The sequence below is a fragment of the Leucopleurus acutus genome, assembly GCF_964270905.1.
Source record: "Leucopleurus acutus genome assembly, chromosome: 19".
Classification (NCBI taxonomy): domain Eukaryota; kingdom Metazoa; phylum Chordata; class Mammalia; order Artiodactyla; family Delphinidae; genus Leucopleurus; species Leucopleurus acutus.
In genome coordinates this window covers 11,236,714-11,249,006 of record NC_139161.1, presented here as the reverse complement: position 1 = coordinate 11,249,006, position 12,293 = coordinate 11,236,714, and the positions used below count along the sequence as shown (strand labels likewise).

At 51.3% G+C, this 12,293-nt stretch overlaps 1 protein-coding gene across 5 annotated transcripts in view; it reads right to left on the bottom strand.

The window, feature by feature from the left end:
- Positions 1 to 12,293, bottom strand: part of RPTOR (regulatory associated protein of MTOR complex 1) — a 346,540-nt gene that overhangs the window by 72,858 nt on the left and 261,389 nt on the right. For all 5 annotated transcript variants that reach the window (XM_082861744.1, XM_082861740.1, XM_082861741.1 and 2 more), the window contains 3 exons: positions 11,129 to 11,230; positions 3,903 to 3,986; positions 2,379 to 2,489 (listed from right to left, as the gene is read on the bottom strand). In XM_082861744.1, coding sequence (XP_082717870.1) covers positions 2,379 to 2,489; positions 3,903 to 3,986; positions 11,129 to 11,230 — 297 coding nt within the window. The remainder of the gene's footprint in view (positions 1 to 2,378; positions 2,490 to 3,902; positions 3,987 to 11,128; positions 11,231 to 12,293) is intronic.

Genomic DNA, 12,293 nt, shown 5'->3' with positions numbered 1-12,293 from the left:
TAACTTCCCCAGAAAAGCCCTCTTATTTATGTAGCTTGGCTTTTCAATTAAATTTGACAAAGGGCAAAGTAGAAATGACCAAAAGGTACAGTTTCCTGAGCCACAAGACCAGGCTTTCCGATCAGCAACAAAAGGCTTTAGTGTAGCAGAGACGGGCTGGGTAGAAATGAGGTTTTACCGCTACTCCCTTCACTCTAAAATTTCCAAAACTGCTTTATACACCGTAGTTCTGATCTCTGTAACCATACTGCAGGCAGTGTTATTACCACAGTTATTACCACTGGAGCAAAGAGGGTCACGTGAGTGGGTTCGGGCAGCAGCGTGCAGGACTGATGCACGAAGGCGGTAGGGACAGGACCAGGTGGCCGGATCTGCCTGACGCATTTGTCACCTCCAGGCCCACCGGTGCTAGGGAGTGGAAGCCCTGTGGGTGTGTGAGCTGAAAAGAGCCCCAGGTAGCGGGCGGCCTGCAGGGCTATCTCAATGGCGCAGAGGTCCTGGACAGGAAGGAGGGGCTGACACTCTGAGCTGAGGTCCCCCACTCTCTCCTTTTACCCCTTGCAGAGCAGAGAATGGTCTCCCCCTTTGCATGGTGATGCCCTTGCTTCCTGCCCTCCTTCTCTGTGGCTCTGCTGATCCCCCTTTCCTGTGGGTGGAAAGGGCTCCACTCAGCTCACAGCAAATTGTTACAGGTTTGCTATGGGCTCCTGGGCAGCTCCTTAAATGAGCATTTTCTTATCTGCAGATAATCTACAAAACCACACTTATAGCATGGAGTTGATGCAGGAACTAAGAAAATCTTCACACAAGAGCCCCTGCCACGGGGTGTCACTCAGATACACACATGTGTGCACACGCACATGTACACAGCGAGCGGGTCAAAGTCCAATTAGATGTATGGCTGTTTCTCTGCTGATTCTTTTCTCCCAACTAGAGACCATTTAAGTCACCATTCCTTCAAAACAAGCAAGCAAACCCAACCACTGATGCCAACTCGTCTCCCCACTTACAAACCCCTCAAGCAAGCTGAGGGCCGCACCCCGTCCGTCCTCCCCAGAGCCCCCATTTCTGCCTCCCTCCCCACACACTTCTGAAGCCTGACTGCCAAGTGCAGCAGCCTCTTTGAGGGTCTCTGTCCCGCTCCCAGTGCTCTCCCTTGTTCTGGAGCCTCCTTCTTCATGTTCTGTTATCAGACTTCCCACCCTTCCCCTCTCTGACAACCTCCTTCCACCCTCCCTTCTCTGCCCCCCGAAGAGCAGACCCCGAAGCTCAGCCCTCAGTCCGCTGGGCCTTCGTGTCACATTTCCCCTCGAGGACTTGCCTGCCATCGTCATCGGGTAGACGAGGGCCCTAGTCTCCACCTCCCAGGCCACGAGGCCCCATCACCAGTGGTCCCCTGAGCGCTCCCCTCACCACGCCTCCCCGCTCGGCGCCCCTTTGTCACTGACACAGCCGGCCCACTCCCCACACAGGTTCAAACTCGAGAACCGTTTGTTCTCCACACCTGCCTGGCCCTCCTGTTAGCTGTGCGTCCCCTACCCTGGCCCTTCCTGTCCAGCAGCCCCCACCTTCTGGCCACCCTCACCCCTCCCTCTGGGCATGAATTCCTGCAGCAGAGGCCTCGGTGGCCCCCTGCCACCTGGGTTAACATTATAATCTCCTTTACACTGAGGCACACAAATGCAGCCCTGCCCACAAGACTTCTCGACTTTTTGAAGAGTCACCCTCATGCCAGGCATGTGTGCGGATTCGGCCTCATAGCAGAGGGTTTTGTCCCCAGTAGACAGTGTCGTGGGCAGGGACGGCTGAGCTCTGCGACACCTATGGCCTTCAGCACAGTTCTGAGTACAGGGCCTTGCCTAGGACTTCGAGCAGTGGCCATGTGACTGCAGACCCACAGGCACGAGGACAGGGGTGGGGAGGTGCCTACTGGGAGCAGAGCTGGAGACGTGGTATGGGCTGGGCTGTCATAGCTGAGAAGTGACCGCTAGTGCCGCAGCTTGAGCCTTACAGGTGACAGCCTGGGCCTCCACGGGACTGTTCCCAGGGTCAGGGTTGGGGAGGGAAAACACTGGCTGGAGACAGGAGACTGATGGGGTGAGGTAGGGCCGAGCGTCAAGAAGGAAGCGGGCAGGGTCATTCGCCGGCTGGAGGGGTGGTTGTGGGTGAGGAGGGGGCAGAGCACAAGAGACAACAGGTGAGCCGAGGGCCAGCGTGACAGACCAGGACTGGGCCCAGGGGAAGCACAGCCTTTCCTGGGAGGGAGGGAGGCCATGGAGGGCGTGAGGCCAGGAGGAGGGAGAATGGACGGTGGGGCCGGGCCCCCCGCCCTACTCTCAGCAGCTCTCCTGTGGTGGGGGGGGACAGACATTACTCACACTGTCCACGGCGAGGATCTTGGCCCAGATGAAGACAAGGAGAGGCCGCAGCTCCCTGGCTGAGCTCTGCAGCAGCTTCAGCACGTAGGGGAAAATACCCACAGACAAGGCCTGCGAGAGAGAGCACGTCAGCCCTGCGCCGGAGGGAGCAGAGCGCATGGCGTCCTCAGCACTAACGGAGCTGCATGGGGAAGGGTCGTGCCTCCCTCACCTCCAGTCCTTCTCCTGGAAGCGACCCAGGCCTGCCTGCTTGGGCTGCATGAGCTCACGCAGCTAAGAGACATGCCAGGCCTCCACCTGAGTCTACCTGTGGTGAGCTACATACGGCCTCCCTGCTGGCACCTGGGAGTATAAGAGGGCTAGCAAGGACTGCTCGTGCATTCTTCCTAATTTTTAGGTTTTCCCTCTTCTCCTTCATGTTGAACTATCAATTATGACTCTTGGTTGACAATATACAATGAAAAAACTTAAATATACATCAATGGAGATAAAATAATATGCTGAACTCCCATGTGCCCATCACTTGGCTTCAACGCCATCAACTGAAAGGGCGCGGCATCCTGGCTGGCCCTACCCACCGTCCTTTCCTGAATGTTCTGAAGCACGTCTTAGGTATCACATTGTGTCATCTGTAATCACTTAAGTGTTTATCTCTAAAAAATAAGGTCTCTTTTATGAAAACATGACCACATACCACTACCACACCTAAAAAAATGAACAATTACAATTATTGTTTTTTTTTGGCTGCGCTGCACCGCATGTGGGATCTTAGTCCCCTAACCAGGGATCGAACCTGCGCCCCCTGCATTGGAAGCAAAGAGTCTTAACTACTGGACTGCCAGGGAAGTCTCAACAATTATTCTTTAATAACATAAAATATTCAGTTCATGTAAAATTTCTAATTGTTTCATGATTATTAATTTTTCAAATTTTAACTTTCAAACTTTCATTTGCAAATAGAGCCCTATAAGGTCCAGACCCTGCACCTGGTGGTGGATCTCCTGAATCCCCTTTTATCTCTAGGTCCCTCCTGATCTCTTTCCCTGGTGATTTATGTGTTGAAAAAATGGATCACTTTTGACTCTATTTTTGTCAGTGTTTTGAATGGCTGTTTCCATTCTCCTGTGAATAGAATGATAGAAAAGCGTTTCAGAGTTGTGCCTAAAACCACAGTGAAAGGACGGCGAGTGAGGCTTCGCAGGCTTCTCCTAGGAGAACACACGCCGCGTGTGGCTGGGGACTCAGCCCAGAGGCTGCCAGCTTCCTGGCCTGGCAGGGGTGAGCCCCTCCTTAGAGTGTCCCTAAAGGACACTTTCTGTCCTGCAAAGGTGAAGCCTAACAGCGGATGGGAAAGGGCCGCCCAACAATGTGACAATGAAGGTGCAAAAAGCAAGGTCCACGGGAGCTTGCGGGCTTAACGGCCACCCCCACAGTCATCCTTGGCCGCATGGCCAAGGTCCCTTGATTTGTCAGACGGTGACGTGGAGTCTCGTGCCCCCCACTGTGGACACAGGAAGCACGCACCAGGCTCACCGCCCAGGGACCCAGGTCCAGAAATCTTCCCAGCAGGTCCAGGGCTCTCAGCCGGTGCACTTGGCTCAGCAGCACCTGGAAGGGAGAAGAGGCGGTGTCACCGCAACACCCCTTGCCCCGCAACACCCCTTGCCCCGCAACACGGAGCCAGGATGAGCATCCCCAGGGGCTGTTCTCCCAGGTCAGCAGGTGCCCCTTTCTCTATGGCTCATGCTTTACACAGGCTGGGAATGCTCCATTTCTTTATGAACAGGTAACTATGTGTACGCTGTAGGAACTAATAGAACAGACACTTTATAACCTCATTTAAGAAAATATCCACTGATGACACTGGTCTATCCACTTCCAGACACTGTTCTCTATGTACAACGTCCCGTTTGTTCTAAATTCGATAAGATACTATTGTGTTTCTCATCTCCTTTCTGACTAAATGATACACCCTCACTCTCACTCCACATAGCTAGATACGTCTGACCATTATGGCTGCCAACGGCAGCACTGAACTTTTCTGTAAATGTGCATAATTCATTTAAACAATCTCCCCATTGCTAGATACTTAAATTATTATCAAATTTTTGCTATTGTAAACAATGCTGTGATAAAAATTCTACCAGGTAGATCTCTGCACATTTACGTTTTTTTCCCCTTCCCCTAGGATAAACTTGAGAAGTAAAATTACAGGGTCAGAGCATACACACTTATATCACCAGATTGCCCTCCAGCTGAACCAACTTGCCCACCAAGCCTTGGCTGAATACCGGGCACCAGGACATGTTTGCTCTGGTGCTCACGGGCTACTTGGCCTTGGGAAAATAACTTCTCTGAACCTTAATTTCCTAATTCATAACACAAGACCCACCCACAAGAGTTCTATTAAATATCAAATTAAAAGCTACCAGCAAAATATTAGCCCACGTTACACTATTATTTCCCAACATGATAGGTAATAATAAAATGCTCTTTTAATCTGAATTTCTTTGATTACAAGTGAGGTTAAATATTTTTTCATAGGTTAATAGGCTATTTCTCTAGTAAACTGGCCATGCATGTCCTTATTTTCCTACTTAAATGTCTGGCTTTTTCTTTTTGATATGAAAGGATTCTTTGTAAATTAAAAACAGCGACCTCTGCCACGTATTTTTTCTTTCTTCCTGTGTTATATCAAAGCTTTAAACTTTAATGGAGTCATTTATATTGAGTTTTCCCTCACGATGTTTACCCAGAGGTCACATGAACAGAGCACTTACTGTGTGCGGGTGCGGTGCTGGGTGCAACTGGGAACAGCAGGGCCCCTCCCATCACCACCTGGCCCAGACACAGACATTCCGCAGCCACACTGCAATAACCATCGAACAGACAACTGGGGGCCACTCCCTACTCTGGGGGTCTGAAAGCTCTCCCTCCCAGTGGGTGACGTGTGGGGTTCCTAGGTTCCAGGCAGAGGGGCTGGGAAAGTGTGGGCCTTCCCCAAGGAAGGGCAGGTGGCCAGTCTAATGGGGGAGACTCCAGAACCAGCCAGACCTGCAGACCAAGCTAAGGGCTTCAGCTTTTCCTAAGAAGAGCAGCAGAGGGACCCATCCAATGTGCTTGCTGAGGGCAATAGGCTGGCAGGAAGATGGATGGAGGGGTGGGATGGGTGGACTTGACCGTGGCCATGACCGATGGGGAGAAACAGACTCCAAGACAGCTGGCGGGCATGACCGACAAAGCCTGCTGGAGGAGGGGGAATAGGGGTCAGGGAAAGGAGCCGCTGAAAGAGAAGATTTGGAATGAGGCAAGAGGAAAGAACAGATGGACGGACCAGCCAGCCTGGGGTGGTCTGCAAGGGAGAAGCTGGGTAGAGAGACCAGCGAGGGAGGTGGGAGAGAAGGCGGGGAGGTTTTAACTGTGTACCTGCTCCCGGGAGGTGAGGATCAGTAGTGGGACTCGTGAAGAGGACCCTCTGGCTGCAGGGATGTGGACCGTGGTGTCGGGACTGAACAGGGGTGAGGAAATGGCGCAGCCAGAGCAGTGGTTCAAGGGGCTACCCTCTGAGGGGTGAATACGGGTTGGCGGGAGGAGGGTGGGGAGCAGGGAGGGTCAGCAGGTGGGGGACAGAGGAGGTGGCAGGAGATGCTGGAGGGAGTGGAAAGTGGGGAGGGTCCCGGCAGCACGAGGCTCCTGAGGAGGGGTTCCCGGGTGGAGGGGGGGAGGCTGGGGAGCTTCCCCAGGTGGACGCGCGGCCCATGGCTGCAGAGGAGGCGAGAGCGTGTGTTCCCAGCCTGCGGACAGCCCAGGGGTCAGGGAAGCGGAGGTGGCTGGGTTCAGCTGCTGGAATGTCATTTCCCACTGGTTTGGAGCCTGTTTCCACATCGCTATTTCGAGACGGATGATCGAGTGGTTCATTTTATGTTTGGAGAAGTTGAGGTTCTCCAAACAAGAAGCTGGGAGAGGTTATGTGGGGCTGCTCACAGGGGCCTATCTGAACGGGCCCTGATCCCTTTCCCATGTTTAACTCATGGGTTATCTCGTGCCACTGCAGCGGAAAGACAGATCTGGAGGGCAAGGTTAGATGGCTGAAAGGCATGGGCTTTGGAGTCAAGCTGACGTGACTATCTCACTTCCTCACAGTGTGGCTTAAATCACAACCTCTGGACACTTCAGTTTCTTCATCAAGAAGAGGAGAGATAACATGTGACTTGGGCTTATTTTCAGAATCAAATGAGATGCAGCCTGTCTGGTACAACGCGGTCTGGTATGAGGGGTGTGATGAATGTTAGTCTCGGTGTCAGCATCCAGCTACAGGATGTCTCCATCTCTCAGAAGCGATTTGATTGACTATTTATTTATTTATTGCCGTGCTGTGTGGCTTGTGAGATCTTAGTTCCACCACCAGGGATTGAACCTGGGCCCTGGCAGTGAAAGCGCCAAGTCCTAACCACTGGACCACCAAGGAATTCCCTATTTTTTAAACATCTTTATTGGGGTATAATTGCTTTACAATGGTGTGTTAGTTTCTGCTTTATAACAAAGTGAATCAGTTATACAGATACATAGGTTCCCATATCTCTTCCCTCTTGCGTCTCCCTCCCTCCCACCCTCCCTATCCCACCCCTCTAGGTGGTCACAAGCCACCAAGCTGATCTCCCTGTGCTATGCGGCTGCTTCCCACTAGCTATCGATTTTACGTTTGGTAGTGTATATATGTCCATGCCACTGTCTCACTTTGTCACAGCTTCCCTTTCCCCCTCCCCATATCCTCAAGTCCATTCTCTAGTAGGTCTGTGTCTTTATTCCCGTCTTACCCCTAGGTTCTTCTTGACCTTTTTTTTTTTTCCCTTAGATTCCATATATATGTGTTAGCATACGGTATTTGTTTTTCCCTATTTGTTTTTAAAGAAAACGGAACTGCCGGAGGTTCAAGTCTCTAGAGATCCAGGGCGAGCAGAACCTTCCATTTACTAGGTTTGTGAAAGCAGGTGTAATTCCTCAAAAATCAAAGACATCAAACACATCTAACACTTGTAAAGATTCTATTTACTGATTCCCTTTGTTATTTAAAACACTGTCAACGTGAATAAAGCTCTGTGTTTTCAAGTAAATAGCAGAGCACTTTGCAGTGGAAGAAATGGCAACTTGGGCCAAGAAACCTAACCACTCGTAGTTCACATTGTTTGTTTCTCATGTGCACTGACCAGCAGTAAGAGGTCTCCATTACAACGTTATTTACAGATGGCAAAAGTAAAAGGGAAACCATCACCATCACTACTGCAATGCGATCTTTCCTGACTCTGTTGTCCGTGTTGACGAAACACACATTAAAGCATCAACAGACAGCCCACTTGTCTCAGAGACTCAAGACCCTCAGCAATGCAGGGTTTTGTGCTGTGGGTATTGATGTTTCACTGGAAAATAAACAGCATCAATAACAAGTCCTAGGGAAAATGTCAAGTACTGGTTTTTCTAAACGTTACTGCTTCCTGTGATTCCTTCTGTTGATTTACATTTTAAAAATATTGAGGCCCAACATAAATTAAAATTACTTTTTTAAAAAAGGACTGGCTTTTGTTTGTTTGTATTTGTACTTAAAAAGAAAAAAATTCCTGTTTCAGTGTGCCTCAGGCCCCGGGGAAATTACAGAGATAAACGTTGGTGAACTAAATGAGTTACTGGGATTTCTTTCTGTCTGTGGCAACCCAAACTGAAGATTAATAATGGAGATACAAATACCCAAACTAAAACAGAGCTGCTAAGGCAACAACCTTTCATTTGCTTTGTGCACAAAAACGCACTCAGGCTTCTGCGCTGAGACTGCTGGATAGAGCCGCTTCTTAAAAACCAGATTCTCAAGCTCCAGTCCTGGCCTGGTGGACCCAGGAATCTGATGATCAGAGATTCTGGAGCCACCGATGAATATAATATGTGTAATAATAACATCCCAGTTATTATCCTGATGCCATCTAATAATAATCCTGTACATTCAGACCAAAATTTCTATTTGTAAATAAAATGATGGCATGAAAGCAAACAGGGTTTCCTAATGAAATGCCCACACTGACTTGTAGTATCTGTATACAGGTACTAACATGGAATCCTGTAAAATTTCTCTCTTCCCTCTCTTTTTCCACAACATTGATTCCTCCTTCTCTGCCTGGGGCTTCTTTGCACATGGGCCACTGAGGGAGTGCAGACAGTAATGCCGAGTCCAGGCAGGGCCACCAGACCAGGAGACCACGGGGCCAGGCCTTGCAGTGTGGCAGGGCTCAAGAATCTTCCTTCCCGTCCTTTCTGTTGATTTGTATTTTTCAAAGGTGAAAAAGGACATCAGGACTGGTCAGGAAAAGCGTACGTTCACGCTTACATCTACACGAGAGGCTGCAGATCAGCCCGAGGAGACAGTTCATTCTACCCCAATGATCCTCAGTTAATGCCTCTGAGTTTTCGGAGGGAGAAAACGCTCTCTGGCAGTGGAAAAAGTAGCAGGGATTGGAAAAGCTGTGACGTCTCTGTATTAAAATTCTTTTTCCCTTCAGCAACACTTCCTGACTCGCCAAGGCACTGGGGATAATTTATGGATAATGGGGCCCAGGTTCTGGTAAAATAACTGAATTAATGAGAAAGAAGCCAACACCGCAGGCTACCCCAAATGAAGCAAGCTCTCCTTTGCCTTGTGTTGGGTTCTCTTGTTAAGTACAGGTTCCTGCACTGATCCAGGTGGGACACAGCCCAGACAGATCCCCCATCAGAATGATGAGGAACCTATGGTTTCGTTCGTCTGAAAGATCGCACAGAGGATGCCCCTTTCTTTTCTTTCAGAGTCATTCCCTCATTTTGGCATCAGGAAGTTGGGTCTTCTCTTTCCCTGAGGGCGTGTGGGTTGTAAATGGGACATTAAAGAAAAAGTCAATAGGAGGCCATTTACAACAGGATTGTTTGCCAGGCAGGATTCAGTGCTGGGCATTGTGCCCCTGCTTGGAAAGGACCAATTTTATCTATCACATTATTGAAATAATAGGAAGGGCAGTGGAGGCTGGCCACAGTCTCCTCTCATGAAAATTCGGATGGCTCTAGGAGCTGGGGAGCACAGCAACCAACCGGCGCTGCTGTCCCATAGCCCCGCCAGCCTTCCACTCGCTGCATGAGGACTCGTGGGCTCCTGCCACACGGCGAGTTTGCTTTGTTGTGTTGTTATCGTTGCTTTTCATTTTGTTTTGTTTTGAAAATTTGTTTATTGCTCACCTTGCAAACTCAAGACAGTCAAACTAATCTAGAAACACACATGAGGAATACTAATAATTTCTGCATTCTTTTCACAATGTCAGAAAATAAGCAGTCATAAGACAGAAAAAGCACCAAAATATCTCCAGGGAAGGATCCTGACCAACACCCTGTGCCCACGTAATTATCAAGCCACGAGGACACGGCTGTGTGGTGGCATTTCCACAACTGCACAAACTGCTCTCACTGCTCTGCTGCCTGGGTCCCGGCACACAGTCCTGAGCCAGATGAGACCTCAGTTCTGTCGTAGGCACCTTCCCAGCCCACCATGCGGTCAGCACAGAGCAGGAGAGCAGGCCATGCAGGGAGGGGGCCCGCCACGCTCCAGGTGGGACAGGGATCAGCCATTCACCTATTTTTCAAACTGTCCTTGGCGGCGGGAGCCGCTCAGAGAGCGCGTTGGGCCCAGTGAAGATGAATGGCACTTCTGCGAGACGTGGTCAGCAGCATGCTGAGAAAGTGGGGCCCTCCTGGGGGGAGGCAAGGCCTCGTCCTCAGGCAGGTGAGGCAAAGCAACCTAATCAGCTTTCTGAGGGGAAGGTGATGGTCTTCCCAGCCAGCTCTCAGAATTTAAGACCCCACTTCCTAACTGGACATGCAGCCCCTCCTGCTGCGGGCACGGCCCTTCCCACAACCGTCCACAGTTCTCACCCAAGTCCAACTGCCTCATCCCCACTGCACACAATCTCTTCCAGGGCGTAAAGTGAATTATTAGGCCTTGGTGTCTACACTGACAGTGGTTTTACATCTCATGTGACACTGTCTCAGAGCAAAACAGCTTTGCTTATGTCATGACCTGGTCCCTACACCTGCCCCATAAATATACATTAACTGAAACAAAAGTTCTGTGAAAACTTCCTAAACTTCCTGCCTGTGACGAAGTTTGGTATTTTGCCATCTCATTACCCAAAACTTAGCTGGGTGAGACCCACAGAACTGATCTCCCAAACCACTCGTGGGGCACCAGGTGCCGCGTGAGCACTGACACAGGCCACATGGGTGACTGCGCTTGACGGCACAGCCAGAGAGTGCAACAGCCCACAGCTACCGCGGGGCACAGCCCCCTGGAAGTGAGCAACCCACAGGTGCCGGAAGCGGTGCCACGACCTACGTGTGTAGTTTGCTCAGGCTCTCCCATTTTCTCTGCAGTTGATTTGCATCTCATGTCCTTCCAAAGAGAAGGGGCACTGATGCCAGAGCCGTGCTGGAACGGAGCTTGCTGGCAGCAGCAATGGGGGGAGAGGGGAGGGCAGCTGACGACAGCCCAGATCAGTGTTTAACTGGGGGGGGAGAGGCTTCAGTGACTTCACCAGGCGAGCCCAGGAGACAAGGAGGCATTAACTCCAAAGCAGGAGGGCTGTCACACACCAGCACACTCAGCCCCAATAAACTAGTTCCCTCCTGGGCGGCTGCGGGTTTTCTAGCTCCTTCATCAATCTGGCTCACCTGGAGACACTCACCTGTAAGACAATGGGAAGCTGCTCAGGTGGGTTCCTGTTCTCCACGCCCATCGTGAGCCACACCTGGAAGGCGGTCAGCTGCTCAGCAAAGAAGGGGCTGTGCTGTGGGACGAGCAGAGGGTTAGTCAGGGGCTCTCCTTCTTCACCCGGCTCTGCCTTTACACGCCACCCCCACCATCGATTCAGCCGTGTGTCTTTGTGAGGCCCTGACTCCACTCGGCCACCACCATCCAGGCGAGGGGACACAGGGCTGGGCCATACCAGAGGAGGTGGTGAGACATGGTCAGACCAGGACGTTTCATACGGCAGAGCCAGAGGCTGCAAGGACAGACTGGCTGTGGGTAAGAGAGGGTTGCAGTAAGGTTAATGCCGGGGCTTGGGCCTAAACACCCGGAAGCGGGGTCCCAAGACCTGAGGCAGGAAGACTGAAAGAGGAGCACGTTTGGGAGGAGCACGTGGGGAACTCAGCTTGGACACACTGAGTTTAAGGTGCCTACTGGACACCCGACCGAGACATCTGGGAGATGATGGCCCACGTGAGCCCGCAGTCCAGGAGATGGGTCTGGGCTGGAGAGACAGATCTAGTTTAAAGTTAAGTGAGAAACAGAGGGGACCCTGGGCTGAGCCCTGGAGCCCCCCAAGAGCGAGAGGCCAAGGAGGTGGAGACACAAGGGTAAGGCCAGCAGAGGGGGATCAGGAGTGGGTGGTGGCCAGGTTGCCAGGGAGGAGTGTTTTAGGGGGAAGGACATGGTCGGCACCTTCCATGACTGTACAGGGTCAGGCAGGACCAAGGTCCAGAGCAGATGGTGACAAGGAGGGCCCTGGAGACCATTAAGGATGTAACAGGAGGGCCCTGGTAGTGGGCAGAAGCACAACCGGACTGGGTTCAAACAGAAGAAAAGATGATTCAGAGGCTCAAGAATAGACAGTTCTTTGCAGGAATCTGGCTGCAAAGGGGAAGGAGAGACATGGGGAGTGGGGGCGGGAAAGCGGATGGGGTCACGTGACTAGGAATTTCTTTTTAAAGGTGGGAGAATAAGGGCGTATTTGTAAGAGGGGGAAACTGCTGATGAAGGAGGGAGATGCTGGGCTAGGGCCTTGGCGAGTGGACGCCTGGCGCACAGGTTGGGGGTAGCACTGCTGGGAGCAGGAGATGCAACACAGC